Source organism: Lutjanus erythropterus, chromosome 23, assembly GCF_056507025.1.
Source record: "Lutjanus erythropterus isolate fLutEry1 chromosome 23, fLutEry1.hap2, whole genome shotgun sequence".
Classification (NCBI taxonomy): domain Eukaryota; kingdom Metazoa; phylum Chordata; class Actinopteri; order Lutjaniformes; family Lutjanidae; genus Lutjanus; species Lutjanus erythropterus.
Window position 1 is genome coordinate 9,637,802 of NC_139339.1, and position 24,158 is coordinate 9,661,959.

General features: G+C 39.5%; 1 protein-coding gene across 1 annotated transcript in view; it reads left to right on the forward strand.

Moving 5' to 3' along the window:
- The window catches only part of LOC146305600 (phospholipid-transporting ATPase ABCA1), a 208,994-nt gene that overhangs the window by 102,977 nt on the left and 81,859 nt on the right, over window positions 1-24,158 (forward strand). The window contains exons 30-32 of the mRNA XM_084712574.1: window positions 4,582-4,709; window positions 10,425-10,523; window positions 11,952-12,141. Coding sequence (XP_084568700.1) covers window positions 4,582-4,709; window positions 10,425-10,523; window positions 11,952-12,141 — 417 coding nt within the window. The remainder of the gene's footprint in view (window positions 1-4,581; window positions 4,710-10,424; window positions 10,524-11,951; window positions 12,142-24,158) is intronic.

Here is a 24,158-nt window from a genome sequence, read left to right on the forward strand (position 1 = left end):
ATCATCTTTACCTCCCAAAGGAAGCTAAATGTTACACCAAAGAATACCCAGGGGAATACAGAGGCAAAAGATGGTGTGACCATGGTGTTAATTGCCGCTTAGGTCTGATAAATCACTTCCTGTGAGCAGAAAATTATCCATACCTGGGACCAGAATTGTGTAAACGAACATGAGGTCTCACCTTCACGAGGTGAGTCACGACTGGCGTGTCCAGGAAACTGTGTGAGGGCAGCTACAGGTGCTTACATTTACAAATAAAAGACCTTAATAAGTATTAAATTATCTTAAATTCTATTTATTGAATGCTGTGACCATGGTCTAAAATTGTTGCCACAGCCTTTGTGTTGGCAAACTTTGTCCCTTGATGACCACCGTAGCGTCTGTCTGGATGTCAGGCAGAAGCCACCCAGTTAGCTAACCTGCAAACACGCCGCTTTCTGCGGGTTTACTTCCTGTGTGTCGGAGCAATTCTCATTCATGTCACTGCACCCATCAACTGTGACTGGTGATTTGCAAAGCACCCTCCCTCACACTTTCACTGTTCAGAATGTACATTTATTTGCTAAATAATTGTCCAACTCCACCAATATTTGGGCGAGCTTTCAAAAGTGGGGCAACCATCAGATAAAGTTGACTAGACAACAGACTGTTTCTAGGCCAAATCAGACAAGATGGCATTTACCTGTTTATTTAAAATCCACGTCCAGACTCTAAAACAGAACCGCAATTATAATACAGGAGCCTAAATGACTTTCAGCATGGAAACTGGCATTCTGCCTTCATATAACCTCATTTCAGACAACTGTGGTGATTAATGTCATTAAGGACAAACACATTTTTTTTAATTAATAAACTTATTTTGACATATGTTCTATGCCTTTCTTATGGTTTTAACTGACCATACATGTCTTTCCTCAGAAGAATTTATATCTATGCATTTTAATGTTTAGGTTTAATGCAAAATTGGCCTAAAATGTAATTAAACTGTGGCAGTAAAAAGTCCTAAAACATCTAACATTTAACTTGCTGATGCATGTAGACACCCTGAATAAATCACTGTCTCTGAGCAGAGGGGTATCGATACCTGGGACCAGAAGTGTTTCAGCACAAAACAGAGCCAATTTTTGCAGTGGGGCCAAGGAGCTGTTAATACATCTGTGTGTAGATCGAATGGATGGAGGGTGTTCTGGCTCGCTTGTCTGAGTACTATCAGTCTCACCTGATCGCTGTGATTGGCACCAGAAAGGCAAAGTGACACCCGTGATTTGTTTTTCCTTCATTTTACCACGCACTAATCATGTGTTTTCGTTAGCCGTGTATTAAATGTCATTGCATAACAATTACGGCGATGACAGACTGCTATTAGCCTATTAAGTGTACGTCTATATTATTTTGTCCCGCATAAACATAATTTCAAAAGTCAAAACCAATAAACGGGCGTAATTTAAACGAGTCAAAACCAATTTCGGTAAGTAGCAATTTCCAAGGTACTTAAATGATTTTTTTTGTGACTTAAATTGTGTTGACGCCAACCTTCTCGATTCACTGTGCGTATGTAAATATCAGGTAATGGCATCAGTTATGACAGCTGCCATGATGCTGAAAGGGAAAATGAGTGAAGTGCAGCTCATCCACCTACTGTTGTGTGTGTGTGTGTGTGTGTGTGTGTGTGTGTGTGTGTGTGTGTGTGAGAGAGACAGAGAGAGAAAAAAAAAAAGGAGGGAGAGAACAATGTTTCACCTTTGTGAGGTGTGCAGGTTCTTCTTGTAATTTGCTGCAGTACCAATCCCCATTAGTCACTGTCAGTCTTGGACGTCCCTCTTTAGTGAGGACGCAGAGCAGGATAGAGGGATAAGTGTGCGAGTGTGTATGTACAAGGGTGCACATTGTCTGCAAGGGCGCACCTCCTACCTCTTCCTCTTTATTCATTTGGCTAAAGGTTTTTTTTTTTTCTCTCCTCCCATCATGTCAACAGCTCCCATTGTCAGCAGATATGATTGTGTGGTGAGGTAATCTCCTGGAATACAAGCGGTTAGGGGAATATAAAGGAGATTATGGCATGTAACACAAAAGGAGTGATTTATGGGAATGAAAGTTGGGCACGAGCAAGCCTTGGCAGTGTCAGAATCAGGGAGAAGCAGTTATTGGTTATGTTGCAGTGGATGTGTTGAAGGCTTCTGGTGGTCAGAGCTCAAACGAGGACAGCTCCGCCTTTTCAAGCTGCGGCGACCCCGTTGTTATGTAGAAGATGATGCACAGTGCATCACGTTCTTCATAATATCGCCATTGTTTTAATGCCTCCGTGTCCGGGAAAATAGTAATAGGAGGCATTATGTTTTTTCTGGTTGTCTGTCTGTGAACGCGATATCTCAAGAACGCCTTCACGGAATTGCGTCAAATCTGGCACGAATATCCACTTGGACTCAAGGATGGTATGATTAGAATCTGGAGGAGGTTAAGGTCACTGTGACCTCACAAGACATGTTTTTGGCCATATCTCTGTAAAAAAAAATCGTCTTTAAGTGAAGGCACAGGAAATTATTCACTTTAATCATACTTAAAATTACTCCCCCCCCCCCCCCCCCACCCCCACCCCACCACCACCACAAAAGCCCAAAATACTCCTGATACCTTTTATCAAAACTCAAACTCTTCACTATCTAAAAAAGTTTCGGAAGAAATGGATGTAAGTTGCAACTTGTCCAGTTGGCGGACACATACACGGTAATTCCAGTTAGAATCTAATCATGGCTTCCGTATCACTCTTGTCTTCTTCCCTGGAAAGGATTTTGCCACTGGAAATAACACACAATAGTATTTGTTTAAGTATTTCTAATATTTTGCCTGAATGCTGGGAAAAGAAAACGCCACATTAACACATGAGTAAAAACATCCGAGGTGATGCTATTATCCACTTTAAGGCAAAGCGCAGCAATAAAGCTATTATTCCCAAATGAAATTGGTTCGACATAAAGGTTTGTTGAAGAAACAAACTCAATCTAATGAGCCATTTGACTTTGCAGGGAATAAAACACATCTTAATCGTGTTTTGGTGTTTATACCCAGCTTGCTTATAATCCCGTCCTCCTTCTTTAAATCCCCACCAAACTTGAGAATGTGATAAACTCATGCATTGTTCATGGGAGTGCTTTGGCTTTGTGAGCATAATGACTTCTCCCTGTTTTTTGCAGATCTCTCTCAATGGAAGAACTACCAGCTGTCACCTGCAATTACTGTTGAGAGAGAGAGAGAGAGAGAGAGAGCAACAGAAAAAAAAAGAATTCTTTCTTTTTTGCAGTCTGCCATTAAGCTTTTCAGTCTCATTGCTGCTCTTTATCTTTCTTTCAAGCACATTTCCATGGCTGTAGCTCCATGCAGGAAATTCAGGGTTTTCAATTGCGGCATCTTGAATTAGCCGGGGAAACCGCACGCCCTGCAATTAATCAAGTATATGCAAACCTCCCCCTGCTGCCGAGCTTCAGCCCAACTACAAGTGATTAAACATTAAAGATATCTTGCATTTTTCCCATTGACCTTTTTGTCAGCTCTAACAACGGAATGAAAAGAGAATTCCATGATGGAGAAAAGATGATTGGATGTGGGGTGAGGAGGATAGGGGAAGCATGGTAGTGTTTTTTTTTTTTTTTTTTAAATAACACAAAAGACAAGAGAATAGCAAGAAACTAATTATATCTGAGTGGCCAGATGATGGTTGCAGCGTTGGAAGTGTTTAATCAAACTCATAAAGCGTGCAGAAGAGCCCAAACAAGTTGGTGGGGAGCATATTAATGTGCACACGTTATTACTGCGGTCCCGTGTTATTGTTGATTGCATCAGTCATTTTGCAGCACATAATGACAGTGAGGGGGCTCGGAGTGGGGGATGATGAAACTGATCTTGCACTGAATCTCGTGCTGTCACGCTAACAAACATTAACATGCATCATAGAGATCTTATAACCAGACAGAATAATGCATTGTTTTAGTCTTGTCGAAATGAGTCTAGCTACAACTTTAGCACTCATAATTGTGTCATTGTATGTTGTAACATGACGTTGATCTGCAGTTAATGTGACGTTGCAGGTTGCAACAGTTTTCCCATTTCTTTCATACTTACACAAGGTCCTGAGAGCACTCAGATTTATTCTTTATTGATTTTAAATTGGTAAACAAGTATCTCCACATAAATTAAACTCTATTTAATTTCAATCTACATCAATAAACTTGGATCAGCTAAACAGAAATTAGTTTTTAATTATGCACCAGTCCTCAGCATAATTTTAAAACTGGATTTAGTCATTTTAAACTGAATGTTGCTAACCAATGATCAGAACTAACCTTAGATTAGATTCATGCCTTTAATCTCAGAGAAAATTTCCACAATTTTGATTCTGGTATAGGTGTATAGAATTGATATAGATTTGTTTGGCATGTACTTGAAAAAAAACCTGCAGTTTCACTGAAATCTCTTGAGTTTTTTTTTAGAGATTTTACTCAGGATATAGCAGGATAAATGCCCTAAGTAGTGACAGGGGAGCTTTAATGGGGTAATTTGACTTCAGGTTTGTCGCCGTCCTCCTAGGTGGTCCTGCCTGCTGCTTTTGTGTGCCTGTCTCTGATCTTCTCGCTCATCGTCCCACCATTCACTGAATATCCGAGCCTGGAGCTGCAACCCTGGATGTACGGTCTGCCTCAAACCACCTTTTACAGGTAACCACATTATGCGAGATAGCATAGAGTGATTTGTTAGGTTTGTTTTTTATTAGTTATTATGGTATTTTAACCTAATTCAGCATCGATTCTTAATTTATATTTACAATGTGTGATATTTGCTAGTTGCAATAAATTGTAATAAGCAATAGATTGAAACTGTGTTATTCAGAATCGACAAGACTCTGCAGATAAAAATCCCCCAAATGACCTTTACTGAAGCGAAGTGTGTGCACGATCTGAAGATGAGCTGAACTGTTATAGTAGCAAGAGAGACGATAGCAGACTTGTCACAGCAGACGAACAGTAAGCTGTAAAAAAACCTTTAAACTTCAAAGGCAGAAAATCAAAGGAAAAAAGTTGTCACAGTCCTGCCCGTCCTTTTTGATTGCCAAGAGATTTTTGCATTGCTGAGGTCATCAATCTGGACACTGTCCCCTCCTCGGCGGCAGCTTGCCATTCTGTCACTGAGAATCATGCTTAGTGACAGGACGCGGCCTTGGTGGGACGTCAGCGCCCGCTGAGAATAAACTTGACTTATTGCAGAGGATGTGGACACATAACATGAAAAGGACACCCGGATGTGCAAAACTTTAAATAGCTTTATATGAAACTTGTCTTCAAGAGTTTACAAAAAGGATTTCTCAAGTCATTTTTATATGATTTTTTAGGTAAAATCTCTCCATATTGACCCCAGTAAGTTTCTGCAACAGAATCTATCCTCCTCTGTAACAACAAAAGTGCTGTAAAAAATACCAATTGAATTCTAATATGCATCAGTGTTCACAGCATCTGTCCAAATCATCAAACTAATCTCAACTCTGCTTTCACAATCTGTTCTTGTGACATGAAGCTGTCATTGCTTATCCACCCTGCAGGTATTTCTTTCCTCCTGGCAGCGCTTTGTAGAAATTCACTTTGAAGATGTCAACACACAATTAACTGTTACCTGAAACTAGTTTATTTAAGATACAATCTCAGCTCTTGGTTAGAGCGTGATGCTGCTCTTTTTGAATTTGCTGACATATTTATACACTTTTGTTGATAAGATCTAATAGAGACCACGTATTCTAGTGCAGACAAAAAGATTTTGATTTTATTTATTACTGTTGTTTGCCTTTGACATTTGTAATTTGATAAAGTTTTATAACTTGACAAATCTACTATAAATCTAACACGTATTTAATATTTAATTCATGAATTTGACTGTATCAGTATCTGTCCACCTCGCTGTAAGGTTGTCAGAAGAATTAATACTTTTTTCAATGCCACACATTTAAAATGATCACTCAATTCTAGCATTGAAAGTACCAAAGCTATTTAAAAAATCATCTAAGTGCTCATTCAAGACCTCAGTTCGGTTCAGCCTCTCTTTTCCTGCCTGAGATTGCAGGATAACAAAACCAGACAAGTGCTCAGTGACTTTTTCTGTACCAGCACTGTGTATAGGTAGTTAATAACAAAAAGAAAATCTATCCTATTTTGTGTGCCTCTGACTTTTTTATTGCTCGGGCATTGAAAGAAGTGTCTTTTTATATTAGTATTGTATCAAGGTTTAAAATTCTGGTATTATATCACATATACAGTACATACTAACACGTAACACATATCAATGTACATCTTATCAAGTACACTGGTGCTATGACCTTTCATAGTTATTTATTCATAATTTTAATAAAGCATGACTTTATCTCTCTCTTGAAGCTAACATATTGAGACAGTTCACAGTACACCTACACCAACTTTATTGCACCAAAGAAGCCTCTCAGCACTTTTTGTTCTTGAAAAAAAAATACGTGTTTTTCAAGTAGTCCAAAAGTACATTGATGTGCTTCTCATCCAGACTTTTACTCTGCTTTCGTGCCGACAGTGCAGCTGGAACATTTAAATGCGGTTCTTTGTCTCTCTCCACAGTGCTGAGACATACTAATTCAGTCTGTCTGTGCCTCGCTGTCCATGGTCTGTCTCTCTCCATGGTGCTGAAACATTCAAAATGGTCCGTCTCTTTCCGTGGTGCTGAAACATTCAGACCCAGTGTTTTTGCTGTCGCTGCTTCTACCACTGTCGTTCATTTCTCTGTGACCGCTGCATGTTACGTGGAGTCATCATTAGCAGTTACCAACAAACATCTGTCAGAGCAACACTCATACGCTACCAAAAACCCAGAATACAACCACCACCAACCAGTGACACCCTAAAATGCTTATGTGACACCCTAACATGCATCACATAATTGTTGTGACACAGTTTTGTCAGGTGTTTTCTTAAGGCTTTTACATGATACTCCGGTAAAGTATGTACTTTGTCCTTCTGATACCGAACAGTCAATGTTACCAGCACAATACTGTGACAAGTGGGAATAAAACCCAGGCTTACAAGCCAGTGTTCTTAATTTCTCTGACATTCCCTCTGGCCAATTATTAAATATCCTCTTTTCTCTTGAGTAACTTTAAAACATCCTGCCCGATGGTGACTGTGTGATTAAAAGTGGTGTGCCTTTTCATTTTAAAAGTTCATTCAGAGGAGCATTGCAGTCCTATACGTCATAAGCGCCAATCGTCCATTTTACCTTGGAGTATTGAAGACAATGATTGATCTAATTGAGAAGTTAAAGGGACTTTGACCCCTGCCCACTTATGTGTAATGTATAAATGTGGCAATAATGTGGATTAGTTAACCTCTGTGTTTTTAGATTTTGGTTGGTTTATTTTTAGTGCTGGCGACAGGTCGTCTGTCCTTCTGTCCACGCCAAGAATGCCTTCAGGGAATTTCTTTAAAATTTGCACAAATGTCCGTTTAGTCAGAGTTCAAAGATCAGGTTCACTGTTAACTCACGTCTGTCCCATTCTTATGTCTGTGACTTTGTGAATGCCTCATTACATCTGGCACAAACATCCACTTGAACTCGAGAATGAACTGTTTAGAATTTGGTGGCCAAAGGTCAAGGTCACCGTGACTTCAAGTCCATCCCATTCTTATGAAGTCATACCTCTAGAAAACCCGGAACGAATTTCTTCAAACTTGGCACAAATGTCCACTTGGGCTCGAGGATTAATTGAGATTTTGGTGGACGTAGATCAAAGTCATTGTGACTTCACATCTGTCCCATTTTCAAGAACATGATATCTCATGAACGCTTGGAGGAAATTTCATCACATCTGGCACAAACGTCCACTTGGAGTCAAGAATTAACTGATTGGAATTTAGTCGTCAAAGTTCAAAACAGCACCACCGGGTTTTTGGCCTCAACTCAGGAATTTGTGCGTTCATTATGACACAATTTCACACAAATGGCAATCTGAAACACCTCAGCTCTTTACCAGTCCTCTATACTCCTCAGTAAAAATGTGTGTTTCCCGCTGGAAATTATTCCAACCAAAATTAATACCTTTTATTAAATTTCTTTTTGTTCACTACATTTATTGAAATTTGGATGTAAACTGCAGCTCAGCTGGTTGGCAGAGGCAGTAATTCTAAGTTTTTCTGTTTTGTTGTTTTTATTCTGTTAGAAATGGAGTGAGATGTCAAAAAATGAAAGGTAATATTTATATTGCATATAATAGATCAAGACTGCCTTTTGTCTCATATACCTGTAACATAATATAGCCTTCATTTGACTTTCTTCTAATATTGTCTCACTTCCTACGCGTGTAATGTTTCATTTTGACTAGATGAAGTATTCATTAGTTCCACTGTTTCTGTGTGTATGCACAAGTCTTCATTTTGGAACCGTCCAATAGTTTTATTACCTTGAATAACGTGGTAACCCAGCCATTGTTAATTGCAAAACAGATGGCTGCACATAATCCTTTTTTACAATCGGACCACTTCGATTGTGCTCACTGGTGGTCAAGGAAATGACCGTGTGACCTTCATGGAGACGCCTCTAAATGAGACAATGAACACTGTATTAATCCAAATGGTTGGCTGGGCTGTGGCCACTGCTGGCAGAGAGCCATCATGATGGTCTTTATGAAACACTGTGTTTTAAGTCCCCCGGTACCCTTAAGATAAAGGGCAGAGTGTGTGTGGTTAGTAATGAGAATAAAATTGGAATGGGAAGATTGTTTAACTGAGACACAGGGCTCAGATATGTACAGGACACTCAGATAATAATGAAAGGCTGTGAAGAGCTTATACTGTACACAGAATCTGCAATGGGCTCGTATCAGTACGTGCTTGCACAAAAATACACATCAGGACAGAGCTGGACTCAAGCTGGAGAGGAAAAGTACACATCAGTGTACAGTTAATGTTGTTCTGGGAATTCTTGTTTTGAGAAGAGATGGTAAACTCAATAATTTCTCTCACACTCTTGATTAAGATAACCCCAGCGGCATGCAGCACTGCTGTCTAGCATTTACTTGAAATGCACCGCATCTGATCACCTCGTGTACATGTCTCATTTCCTCTCGGGCCTTCTTGGGTGTCAAGATACGTTTAAGATTAATGATCATCTAAACTCCTGTGCTTTGCCAATGTGGAAAACAGATTAGACAACTTGTAGAGTCTTAATCACTTATGACAGGAGGCAGATTATAAAACGTGTGAGACTAACAAATTGTGATAGAAGATGGATTAGAAGACTGGTATAATCCTAACTAGTTGTGACATTTAATTGTATTCCAAACATGGCAAAAGATTTCAGAGATTTTTGTCACTCAGACTGGTCAATTCTGCAGAATCACTGTAAGTTTTACTCACATTGTTGTTTTGCACGTAATTAGTAAGTCTCAAGTCTTTGCAGTCAAGTCCCAAGCATGGACAGTGTAATAATTGGCAGGCAGAATGTCTGTAACATTACCCATGTTACAGACATATGCTATGTTGCCAGTGCCTACAGCAGCTAACTCTTTGCTAATCCAAAAATGGACAAATTGGTGCAGAAGCGACCACCTAGCGGCTAACCATCTGCGACTGTACCCACCTCTCATTTAAAGCAGCTATGCCCTCAATTATATGTAAATGTCAGCCTTAATATAATTTAAATGGGTGAAGTCAAGTTGCAAATCCTTTTTGATTTTGTCAAGTTGAGTTGTGACTTGAGCCTGATTCAAGTCCAGGTCATGTCACTTAAATGCACACCTCTGCTTGTTATTACTATATATCAAATATATATTTTGGTATCACTCTAGTATCCAAATATCTTGCTGTTCAGTATGTCACCAGTCAACAGTAGAAGACTCTGCTCACTCTCCCTCATCTTACTGTAAACTCAGCAATTATTGACTGTTGGCAGTAGTCTCTTTTGAGATGAGATGTCTGTTTGCAAATACCTGGCATTTTCATTATCAAGGCCACACAGGTCACTCTGTAAATCAATTCAGCTGTTTAAGATAGACTCTATCATGGTGCTCTATTGGTCATGACCACCACGACTCTGATTAGTATTTCCATTTTGACTGTCGATGGGTAATTCTAATGTAAATCAATCCAGTCGTCCTCTAGTGTTGAAGCCTGGTCTCCTTGAAGCAATCAGTGCTACTGCACTTTTGATAAGCCACACTAAGTGTCACTTCACATTTTAGCCAGTTGTGTCAGGTTTTTGCTAATTCCATTTTTTTTTTTGTCCTCAGAAGGACAGTTAAATCGTGACTCCACCAAAAGGGCCAATGGTCCAGGCTGTTATTGAGTGACAGAAGAAACTGAAAACCTTATTGCACATTGATATATTTGAATGTATACTTGTATTGATTCTGTACCTGATATTTACAGCAATGATCTGCCAAATAATTCGGAGGTCTCTCGGGTGGTGGAAACCCTGGTGAACACACCTGGCTTTGGGACTCGCTGCATGAGTGGAGACCCAATACCGTAAGTGTTTTTGAGTACACAAGCCAAAAGAATAATGTTAGTGACTGCACATGCAGTCGTGCCATATGGTACAAGCTGTTTATCTATGGCTAGTAGCCACACACCTGTGTATTCATATATATATACATGGAGTCACGCATGTCTGAGCGAGTGTCTGAGGCTCCTTCAAGAAATCCTGCTGCAGAATTAAAACAAGCTGTTAAAAAAGCCAAACACACCAGAGCATTGGATAGGAGTGCTCTGTGTGTGTAACGAAACGGCCATCCTGATCAGAATAAACTGAATAATGAATCGTCTTTAAACTAAATAATGAAATGGAATTATTACTGAGCTCGGAGCCCACATAGTTCACAAGTGCCACAAATGCCGTTAGCGACTTGCTGTGCTTAAGTTCTTCAAACACAGACCACACATATTTTAATTTAGAGGTAGTGTCCTGCAGCCTTTAAAATATACATTAGTTGTGACTCATGTTTATAATAAGTAGGTTAAAGCAAATCTCTCTAATATACAGGTAACATACTTGTAATATCCCGATTCAGCCCCTTTATTCTCACCACTACTTATCACATTTTGTACAATGCTACACAACAGCTAAAATCTACCCTTCCTAAGTCCCACCCCTTTTTGCTTTGTGCTCCAATAAAAGTTGATTGAAGTCAACTTTCTCCTTTTCCTATAAAAACGACATATAGGGTCACATCTTATATTAGCTAATGTTAGCTAAATGCATGCTAACTAGCCGGCTAATACTTGCAAAATGCTAGCTAATGAGCTAACTAGTGGTTAATGTAGATGAGCCAGGAACTTAGCTTAAGATTTATATATATGTCGCTTTTAGCGAGCACATAGCATATCTAAGCATGCTAGGTAACAGGGAAGGATAAAGTTGACATGGGGTACCGAGTTTGCAGAACTGTGAGTTAAGTGAAAAGGAGCGAGACTTCGGGAGGGTCAATTGTGTGTTGTTAGTTGTTAACTCTTTCCCCGCCAGTGTTTTTTAATGAAGTTGCCAGCCAGTGCCAGCATTTTTGACAAAATTCACTGATTTTCTCAGTGAGAACATCCTCAGAATATGAATTTCTATCAATATATTAAAATGGATTATATAAAAAAATCTTCTAGCTTCAGACACAGAAAACGTTTTGTTCTGGCTTCATTATTTCTTTTTTTTTATTTGCACTTGAATGTTGGTTGGTTGCATAAAAAATTCCACTTTTTTGACAAAAAACACGGTAAACAGCATTTTTGTGAAAGAGACATTTTTAAGCAGAATATCAACTTCATGTTTTTATTGTTGGTTTTGTATCACTTCATATTATATATGTAACAAAACAAAACATGGTGGAGAAAGAGTTAAGATAGAACATATTGCTTTTTTTTCCCAGCAGATTAAGAACTTATACTTTTTCCATTGTTCTGGTTTAGGAAGCTGCCATGTTCTCCTAGTGGCTCTGATTGGTTCACTCCATCCGTGGATCAGTCCATCACCGACATCTTCCTCAATGGGAACTGGAGCATGTCTAACCCCTCCCCCTCCTGTCAGTGCAGTACGCCGAAACGGCAGATTATGTTACCCGACTGTCCACCCGGTGCAGGAGGGCTCCCTCCACCTCAGGTGAGTCTCTTTCTGTGGAGCCTGTGCCAACATTATGTGACATTGGTACTTTAATGCCTCCATGCCAGCAACAGCTATGGCCAGAGGCAGTATGTTTTCAGGTTGTCTGTCAGTCCATCTCATTCTTGTGACCGCGATATCTCAAGTATGCCTTGACGGGATTTCTTCAAATTTGGTGCTGATGTCCACCTGGACTCAAGGATGAACTGATTCGAATTAGGAGGTCAAAGGTCAAGGTCATACCTTAAGAATCATACTCTAATACTCTAATTAAATAAAAGGATGAGCTGACGTCTTTTCACATGCAGAACATGTGAATACTGTGACATCATAATGTTCAGCTCTCTAACAGTTGTCTGTACTCCTCTGTAAAAACAGTCGCTGAGTGAAGACAGTAAGTTTCTCACTGGAAAATAATTTGTAAAAAAATGCACTAAATACCTTTTGTTAAATTCTTTTAAAATCTTCATATATACATCCATGTCTGTCTCAACACGTGGGTCTGAACAGGCATGAATGTAAACTGCAACGTGAGAGGTTGCCATATGACCACAAGGCGGTAATTGCATTTCAATCTGGACCCTATTTTCCCATGTTTTTGTGTCTAAGTGACTAATGGGGACAATAATTTTTGAAATTGGCCCCGTATTGAGGGAGAGCGCTGCAGCTGGCAGAAGGGAAACTGAGCTGCAACATAATCTCCACAGGCAACTGCAGACTGTCAAAGTACGTCCACTAAAAGTGCTTGTTTTTGCTACTGACAGGCTTAGGTTGTTATTCGTAGTCTCTGACAGCATTATGGAAACACGACAGAGAAAGATCTGTTTTTAAAGGGGAAACAAGAGTCAACAGAAACAAAATAAAACTCACTAGAAATGTTGCAGCTCATCTCTCCACTGCTCTAAAATCACCAAATCTGGTTGTTTGGTCAAAGTAAACCCTTTATTCCCAGAGGTAGATTTGAAAATGTTGTGGCTGTATATGCTCTTTCTCTCCTCTGAGTCTCCCTCTCCCTTCTTTTAACTTGTGAATTAGCGGTAGGATAATACAGTTCATTTTGACCAAGCCAGAGTTGGTAATTTTAGGAGCAGTGGAAAGATAAGGCAGTTTTATTTTGTTTCTAATGAGTTTGGATGAAAATGGCAACATTACAATTACAGTTTTGCAAAGGGAATCGAGTTAGTTTGCCAAGAACAATAAAAGCATTTTTTTTTCTGGTTAAACAAAAATGAATCTTACTCTTTTAAAAGAAGTCTCTCACAGTAGCGATCCTTTCCATAATGTATTTGTGTCATTTGTGTCAGTTTGATATGTTGCAAAGCGCTGCCCCATTCCTATTTTTTACCATTTCAAACCCCTGTAGCACAGAAGCACTACCAGGTAACATGAATTTAAGGCTTTAGGGGGAACATTGGGATTGTGCCTTGGTTTCGCTTCTGCAGGCTGCCGTGCTCTTCCCCAGCACTGGACCAATTTCAGAAGTTGTTGTCCCTATTAGTCACATGGACAAAAACATGGGAAAATGGTTGAAAAATACCAAAGTTAGAGTTGATGCCCTGCACTGTGTCAGTCTCATCTGAGGTCCCTTGACAGTTAAAACCACCTGGGGTTCTGCTCGTGGCTGCCTGTGTCCCCTGGACTCAAATACCTACACTTACCATATGTACGTCACAGTGCTATAAACTGTAGCAGGAGAGGGGACCAGTCTAAATGTTAAAAAATAAAAAATAAATCATAGACACGACAGTACAATAAAAAATGCTTGTCATGGAAGCTTTTGGCTTGCGGTGTGAAAGTCCCAGTCAGCATCATTTTGATTTGAAAAAGTAAAGGTACTTACTAACAAGGAATTTGCGTTGCATTGCAAAATGTAAATCAGCCTTTTGTGCTGGCTCTCTTTTGTGAACTAGCCTGCATGCATGAAAGCAGGGCCAAAATTGATTCCTCTGAAAATATTACCCATTGAGGATGATTCGGTTTGTTCCCCACACCTGCTAAAAATTCTGTTAAAATACACCCATAGTGTGTCCTTTTACTCCTTCATCTATATGCCAGCCTTTAACTGTGTTGCATCTTTCAGGACATTTTATTGCGCTGCCAGTATAGACTTTACAATAGACCTCAGATTTTCTGCTCGCATGATGAGTCTCGGGAGGTTTGGCGTGTCTCATGCCCCAGAAGTCAATGCCGATCCTTTATAGGCCATTACTTTAACAATATACATGACCAAATGCAGCTTGGGCAAATGTTGCACCGTCTGACCTGAACCGGCTGCATCCAGCTCGGGATCGATGGGCGTGTGAGAGGCCGTGCATGCCTGCCTACCAGCCGCCACCTGCAAACTGAACCAATCACAATAACGAGACAAACTGGTGTCTCATTTGGGGCTAACTGGTTCGCACTGCTGCCTCCCAGTGATAATGAGAACTCCAAGCTCGAGAGAGGATAGATGGAGAAGCTGCCACCTCCACTTCAATGTCATTTTATTAGAGATGGCTTTGTCTGTTTACTCAGGCTTTGTGGTCTGTACCTGCATTTTAAGAGGTTTGAATTTGAATGTCTCCTTCCCAACCCCACCCAAATCTGCCAATATCTTCCTGCACCAACAAGGATCAATTTTAAAACCCAATGAAATCATGGTTTAACTTTTAATTATGTTGCACCAAAAACTTAAACTAGGTTAAAATGAAAGATTTAATTTAAACCTGTACAAACCTCAGTTTAACTTACTCTAAATCTAGATTAAATTTCATTCTATTTCTCCAGTTTAAAATGTAATCTATTATTAACTTTAAACTTACACTTGAGGAGGTTCAATTTATGAAATGGCAGCCTTTTTAAGATGAACTTCTACACAAAATAATTAAAGTAAATTGTATTTTGTCAACTTTTTAGCTAGTAAGCAAGGAAGGAAGGAAGGAATAAAGCAGGAAAGGTCTCGACAGCACTCAAATTTATTTTTTATGTATTTATTTGTTTTAATTTGGCTATGCAAACATCTCCATATTGATGCAATTCTATTTGATTAAATCATCACTAAACTTTACTTAATTGAAATCTCTCCAGATTATTTCAATCGGCACTTAAAAATCATTTGGGGACATGAGGTGATAACTCACACTGACTGGATTGTGGGTTGGTGTGTTTAATTGGATTGCACAAGTGGGAGGGTGTGGCAGAAAATCCTCTGTGTGTAGGCAGGTGTTAAACAAAAACCAAATATGAGAAGAAGTTTTTCTTTTTACAGAAATGCCAAATGGCAGTTATATATACAGGGCTTACATCGCTTTGTGCCCATGCCTGCCCTCCAAACAACATCCATATCTTCCTTATCAACCCCTCACCTTGCTGGCTACACACAAAATGCCTTTTTTTTACACTTGTGTACATTCGATCCAGTTAGTGTTGGTTTCACATTGCAAATTTGCATGTGCACTGAAACCACACTTTAAAACCTATGTTCTGTCATCATCGCCTGTAAGCTGCATCTCCCTGCTGCTGCTTGCAGGCGTGTTTCTGACGTTGGCGTGTTGTGTTCCAACTGACTCTTTATAAAGTCACTGGATCGAATAGTAATTTGAGTTTTCAATTTGGTCTCTTCCTCTCCACATGTGCAACTGTTGCTCATTTTGTTTTGTTGCTTTTTTCCCCCCTTTCTTTCCAGTTTTGATAATAGCCTGCCAGAACTTCCTGTAACTGTTCTGCAAATCTCAGCCATTAAAAAAAATGTTTTTTCACACAAGAAATGAACTGAACCATGGGTCAGTTTGATCTGAATCAAGACTACCTCTTTTACTCAGACCAAGGATCATCTTCTTGTTCTGGGCCGTGGTCTGGAGAGGTTTCACACCTGTCATTTTGCTTTGAATCTGACTCAAAGGTCCAGACCAAATGAAGCAGGTGTGAAAAAGACCAAAGATACAAAGATACTGTACATCTATATCATGTTAGGTAGCATCAATGTTAAAATGTACAATAAGCGTACAATGTTAGATCTTCATTCGGTCAAAATCTCTTCATGTTTATGTTTAATTCATTTAAGAAGGGCCAGTGCACGTTAATTAAGTCTTAAGTCCACCGACGCACAAAATAGTAACACAGTGACTTAACCATGTAATCAAAAAGCATTAAAGAAAACATAATCTACAAAAGCACACACACACCTAAACACAGACAAATACACAGATAAGTTCCTTTTAGTGTTTTGTAACATGATGATTAACAAAAACACTTTAATATTCATCGACTTTTGACTGGCCATTATCAGTTATTAATTAAAAAGAAAAATGTTCCATGCATCTTCTGCTCGAGTGAATTCACTCTAAACACAATGATCACAGTAGTGACCTTTATTTAGAGAATATACATTCAAACTGTCTGACGGCTCGTTATACAGCTTTCAGTAGTCATCTTTAGCACTTATAGCATATTCATGAAATTGAACATTTATCTCGAGATCGCACATAAAGAGCTGAAAGCCTTATCAACACTTCTTGACCTCACACTTAACCTGCGCATAATTTCACCAATTCAACATTATAATGATATGATTTTAAAAAAAAAACACACTTACTGTTAATATAATTTCCTGCTTTTATTGCACATGTGCATTCAGTACATAGCAGCTGTAGTATAGGTGGCAGCTTGTCTTAAGGTCTTTAATGACTTGAGCTCCTTCAGAAACTAGAAAACAGGGGAAAAGGTATGATAAGTTTCAAGAATTAAGCCTTTGTAGATTCCAGTCACGGTAATAAAAATGTCTTAGTGTCTAGTGTTAAGAATGTACATTATATATAACTGAAACATGCTGACTTTCCAGTGACACTGTTTGAGAAAATAAATCTTTTGTTTAATTCCATAGCTTTAAAGGAGGAACATGTTATATATTTACTGGACCTCATAAAAAAATTACTGTTATTTAGTCATTTTTAGATTAAGGAAACATGCTAAGTTGAAATCTTGCATTTGTTGTCAACTTTTCTCCCAGCAATTTCTTTTCCTGTCCAGAACGTCTGTTTTTGTTTGTCTGTTTCATGTTCATTAGAGTTAAAATTTATACCAAACGTTCGCTGAACGAGTTAACATCTGTTGTTGAATCGTAAGACATCATTAATAACCTTTTAGAAGGAGCAGATGTTTATAGCAGTTAAATTTAGCAATCTGTCATTGGAGTCTGGCTCAACAGCTGATCAACTTACAGTGTTGGACTTGTCGTTGGTTGTCAAGTATGATGCTGTGCTCGTCTTGGGCTCATGTAGGTTCAGAGCCCCTGCAGCCTGTAGACGAGCTGCCTGAGCTGTGAGTCTGGGGAGGATGGGGGAGAAGGAAACAACGCACTTCAACCATATATCGTATATTAAATTGGGATTCAGTCAGATACATAGTTTTAAACTTCTGCTTCTCAGTGGCTGAAAATGTTTTAAAAAGTTTTTTTAAAAACATAAGTTCTTATATGTTAATGATATCAGTACAAACAGTCATTATTAAGAAGAGATATTCTGGCCTAGTTTAAAAAATACATACGGAGACACATACAGATATATCTAGAATGATTTTTCTCATAATTGCCATGGCATTTACCCCATCAGTCTTTAACGTTCTTGTCATATTGGAAGGGCGAAGGAGACATCCATGAAAAAGAGACTCTGCAAAGTCGATGACGTCCAACAGGCAGGACATGAAATGGCACAGTTTGAAACTGCGGGGCTCCTCTTTCACTCTTTCATTCCCCTATACCTCCCCTATACAATCCTCCACGCTATGTAATGTGCCATTTCACACTCTCCACAGATCTGTAATGCCTCGTTGAACTTGTGAGAGTCTCTCTGCGTGCTCCTTCCTCTGACAAGGCCATCCAGGGTCGCATTAATGGAGCAACTGTCCAGGTATCATGTTACAGGATGATTGTTGAGACAGTTAAACAAGAGAAGTGCCCTTTGTGTAACCTTTTCCCTTCCCTGACGTGCGGCCTTGGCTTATGACAGCACTGTCACGGACTCCCCCATTTGTTGACGCGATGCTTGTATCTTTGTATCTGGTACCCTGCTAGGCCATCAGGGTCCTTTTTTCTAACCCTCTTTTTTTTATTTTACTCTTTTCCTTCTCTACACCTGCTCCTTCCATTAAAACAGCCTCACTCAACAGCCTGAATCTTTTCTTGTTATTTTATGAATTGCTGCTACTTTGCTGCTTTACTGGATTTCTCCTTTATCGTGTCATGCTGTAAGTGGTGGGTACTTTCAGTTAAAAAGACCATTTATAAAGGCCAATTCTTGCCTACATCTTGTTACATTCACTTGCATCATTTCTCCTTTATTTACAACATCTTATTTTGTTCCTATCCAGATCCCGTAAAAGGATATTAAAATGGACTCACATTTTTTGCATGGAAACAACCTTGAGGACATAGAGTTATTATCATGCAACAAGATTATTGCCAGTCATCTCCCACTGTGGCTAAAAGAACTTTAAATTTAGGATAAGAAGCGCAGCTACAAGAGGAGAGCATTTATATGCAATCCACATGCTGTAAACAGTCACATTTCTCTGTTCATCACCTTCTTTTTGCATAATGCAACACTTTATTTATTTGGCAGGGGTCAGTTTTTATAGCACAGTAAGCCAGCAAGCTTTGCAGCCTTTTATTTCATCATCTGAGATCTTGAAAGATTTATAACACTGTGATAGTGTGTGAGTTCATACAGTAGAAAGACGGTGTAATATAGTGGGATTTTGAGGTAAAGTGGTTGATGGTCATGGTCCTGTTTTTCAATGTTAGTGAAAAGAACCTTCTTTGCCAACATACTAGTCTGCTTTCTTTCTAGAGAATTAATTTTTTTTGTCAGAGATGTGGTGCTGTTTGTTACCGGACCTGAAGTACTAGAATGCACCTATTATTCATGATAATTAAGGTCATATTATAGGTTATATTAGTGATTATGCAGTCTTCAAGTGCCTAAAATTTGGAGGCAAAAGAAGTGGCAAAAGTTGACTATATTGACCATCCCATTTGTTTTTATTGTCTCTCTTCTTCCCTTGTCTAAAACACAAGATGCCCAGGACCCAATATCAGGGCGCAAACCACTTACTGCCAAAAGCTGTGCTCTGTGTGATCGGGCTCATATGCTTTAGTGGTGATTCGATCTTCAAGCGCTTAAAATTTGGAGGAAAAAAAAGTGGCATGGCATCATTCCCGTGAGCTCCAGCAGCACTACACCTTTGTATGTGACTGTAACCCACAACCCTGCACACGTCAGCGACCCTCTTTGCCTCTGCTGCAGCCTAACTCCTGTCCACCACTGAGGAGCCATAATCCATCATTTTTAGGGTTGTGTATTGGCAAGAATCTGGCAATATTATACAGATCATGATAAAGTGTAGAATTCAATATATTGCTCTCCAAGACCACCAGTAACTGAGAGTAAGTTAAAGGATAAAAGCACAAAGGATGGGATAAAAGCAGGTATGGAAGGATAAAAAGCTAGAATAAACTGATAAAAAAAAAAAGGAATGAGAATAAAATGAGAAGAATAAACACGCATAATAAATAATTATGTGGTTGCAACCTCTGTCTGCTCTATCTGCATAATAAATAAAGGCACTTGGATGAGGCAGGCAAACAATGACAGTGCAAATACTACAATACGAAAGTAATTTTAGGAAAACTGTCACAGTATAAAGAACCACCATATGCAAAAAATCTGAGCAGAAAAAGTTTACTTTTTCATGGATTCAGAACAATGGGATCTACATTTGTATTTAGCACAGTCCCTGTATCATCCAAAATCACTGCATTACATTTTGTGCAATCTTAGCAAAGAAAGATATATGTTTACTTCTTGTCTCAGTTCACGTTGTTATGTTTGACTTCAAGAGTCAAATGGCCGAAGAAAGACTGCAACACTTCGATAAATCTTTGCATGTAACCCATTAGTTGATAATCAATAGTATTTTTGAGAATCAATACAGTGTCACAGACCATAATATTGAAATACCTTAATATTTGGACATTTTCTTGCAATCCTTGTGGCCGTCATGCTCAAGTTAACTGTATGGAGTCTGAAGAGAGAGGACTTTTGCAGTTGACAGAATTGTTGCTTGTGGTGAGGCAAAATAAATGTTGTGACATGCTGCTAAACACACATATGCACTTAGGACTGTGTATGTCCATATGCATTTATCACCATTGGTAACCTGTAGACCGCGGTCCATCACAGGGAGCCACAAATTAATGCAGGTCCTAGGCAGAGACCACCCACAGAAGCTGAGCACATTGTGAGGATGTATTCCCTTTGACCTGAAAGCTTCCCCTGTTGAATAAATCATGACAAAGTGTACCAGCTTCACACCAGTTTTCTTTTTTATCTTTTATCCTGCCCATCCTCCGAATATGCCCTTGAGAAACTACAGAAAAGACGAGAGAGAAAAAAACATGGACACATCACCACAGGAGGTGGTGTGAAATCATTGTTTCCATGGAAATGGCAGGCAAAAGTAAGCCCATTATCAATTCTGAGGTATTGACTCTCGTTCACTGGTGATATTTAACCTTCATAGATGAATAGGACGTCATGCGTGCAGAGGAATTGATAAAGCCGCCACGTTCACCGAATTACGATTGATGTCTTTATCATTTGGAGACTGGCCTAACTACAGCTCGCTTGCAAATTACTCTCCTTGGCCTCATCTATCAGGCTATTGAAGTTGGGTATTGGCTTACCATTTGTGTGGAAAAAAAAGAGTTCTGCAAGGGAAATACGACCACCATTATCTAGTTTAGCTTGTTGGTTTGAGAGGAAAAAAAGTCCTTCAGTAAGAATTTGTTGCAGAAGATAAAATCAGCACGGCTAACTGGTTCATGCTGGTTAATAAAACCATAGTTAATCTGTAAACTTTACGTCTGTGAGCAGGTTTTTTTTTTCCTCCAACAAAAGCTGTTGGCAAAGAACAAATCCAGCATCCCACCAGTTCATACTCAACCTGGCGAACAAACAGGCTGACACATCCTTTCTCTGCTGGGCCCCGTTGATTTGTCACTTTGACTCCCAACACCCGCAGATCCATTTTAGTGTAAAACGACCTGTCCAGAGCCACGCTCTCAGCAGAAGGCAAGAGATGTTGGAAAACCAGAGCAGAAAGGTCACTGAATTGTGAGGTGAGGCAAATGGTGGATGAGGCAGTGGTTTCCCTTTGTTGTGGCTAAACCGAACAGAAGGGGGTCCGGATGACAATCTGCCATCCGGCGTGTTATGTGTGCAGCTCAATCTCTCATGATGTTCTGGGACAGAATAGTCAGAGCAGCTTGTACCTGCCTGTTTGTAACCCCGACGAGTGCCTCACACGCCACACCAGCCATTACCTAATGGTATTGTTTGGCTCAGTTTAAAATGATTGTTGTGATGAGATTGTATCGGACGTAATCGCACACAAAACAATGAAATGTGCTGAACTGAAGAGCAGCTCCTGAAATGCAAAATGACACACACAATTACACAACAGGCCACCTGTCACTTCCACAACCAACTCATCATGTTTAACCAGTTAATTGATTTCAAAACAACCTCACTCACACAGAAACATATTGTTTTGCATGAAAACACAATTAACCTGATCATCACTTGCAAAAACAAAATCATCACCCACAATTTGATGTAACATGTTGGTAACACTGAATTTGAAAGGGTGTGCATAAGACTGTCATAACCATGTCATGACACCAGTCATGAAAACAAAGGAGTCTTTATGAATATGTGACTGTTGTCATTAACTGTCCTTTGGTCAAGTATGTCACTTGCAAAGTTGACATTGCTTGATATGTCTTCGTTATCGCAACTTGACAAGCCAATCAAACCAGTAATGTCTTTGTTATGACAAGTTGACATTTGTTGAGCTGATAATGTCTTTGTTATGACAACCTGAAATTAACCAAGACAACATAACCTGTCAATGTTTCTGTAACAACAGCTTGACATTAAACTTAATTAAACTATTTAACTTGATGTCATAACATGACATTAAACTGTCATATGTGGTTGGTTTTTGACACTGGCCATCATGAGAGTATTGTGTTTTGTTACACTGCCAAACTGCCACCATCTTATAACACTGCTTTTGTTGTGTCATGAGTAATTGCCTTCACCTCAACTAAAGTGGTACCATTTGGATGCGTCATAAAGATGACATTAAATGTTATAAAGCCAGGGTTATGCTGCCCTGGTTAATGTAAAGCTGACATAACAAATGAATTCTTGACTTGGTTAATGTCAAGTTGTCAGAGCAACAATAATGACAACGACACTAACTCACATCAGTCATAAACATTTCATGTGGTTATGAAATTGTACGTGCACCTCCTCAAATAACGTGTTACCAACATGTTTAATTATAGACGATTCTGCTTCCCAGAGATTGCTTTTCTTTGCCCACACTAGATAAAATTTGAATTTTACCTTAGAGGTACAGTACGATATAAACAGTGCCAAGATTAATATGAACACAGCGCAGCGTCTTATCTCCCCAGTGCTCGAGTATGCCAGCTCATTCACAGATTTGATTACTCCTTAGTTTACATTTCCCTCACCCCTGTTTGCTTCCCCAGCTATCAAGCTACCACTGTGTGGTGGAGGACTGATGTTATGTACAGAATGCCAAGCACACTGATGCTGTTCCCAGGTAATGAACAAGAGATGCAGGCCCAGGTATCGCGCAGCCACGTAATGTTCCCATTTCAGTCTTTTTGATGGGGGATATGGACCAAGGCCAAAATAATTAGACCCACACTGACTGTATGCTCGGGCATAAACTCATTGTACACACAGTGGAGTGTAAAAGCTCTTATTTTTGGTTTTGTTTGTTTCCGAGTTCCTGTGGCTTTTCGAAAGAGAAGCATGTTTGTTCAGAGATAAGCCAAGGTTGCTGTGCCGTTCGTCCTCCTTATCTCTGATTCATAAGCCAGATGGGTCCTCTTCTTCCTCTGCTTTCTCCTTCTGTTTGTTCTTTGCCTTGTGATTCGAGTTCTCCTCCTCCTCTTCTTCTCTTCTCTCTTCTGCTCTTTTAACTTATGTTCCCATCCTCTGTCCCCTCCTGCTCTGTTTTCTTCTCCTGCTTGTCTTTTTTACTGATTTCTCTAATCTTGCTAATATCTTGTTATTCATCTATTCCTCCTTCTATCTCAACTTGCCCTCGTTTCCTCTTCCTTTTACTGCTACCTCTATCCTTTATGGAATGGCAGTACCATGTAGAGCAAAACCCAAACAAACAGTGATTTATCTTTTAAAGGGAGTTTTGGACCAAGGAATGAAAAGAATGACAAAAAAGGTCCTTCCATCTGGTACCTGGACATCTACTCCTTTATAGTCGTCTACCGGTGTTCCTGTCTGAAGGGCAGGGGTAAAAAATAAAATAAAAAAGCACTAGCGGTATGCTGTGGGGCTCCAGTATGCAGCAAGTCATGATGCACATTTTTTGCTAGAAAGACACTCACCATGTTTTGCCCACTGAAATGTCTCCCTAAAGGGCATTTTATTATGTTGTTTTGGACATTGGACCACCATATGGGCACTTTGTCATGTTTTGTCCACTGGAAAGGCACCCTCAAGGGCACAATATCATCTTTCCTCCATTGGAAGGAGTTCTCTTGAGCCACTTTTACCATAGGGACATCCAAGAAGGCACTAATGTGGTGTTTTGTTTTCTTTTTTCTTTTTTTTAATGTGGGGTTACCAGGGGTCACGACCACTCCAGTGACGTCTGCTGTGTGTTATAAGTAATAAAGAACGGCGGCATACAAGGGTAATTGACATACAAGGAGAAGCGATTAAACAGCACACCATGTGTGCCCAAAGCTTGCACTTCACGCTGTTTGTACTGAAGGGCAGATAACCAGCGTAACGAGGGAGTATGTTGGTAAATTGCATTGCAGTCAGGGGTCTCAACTACACTTTATCAAGGATCACTCTGCTAATTAGCATAGTGTTACCTCTCTAAACAAGCAGGGCTAAAGCAGCTTGGCGTCGGCA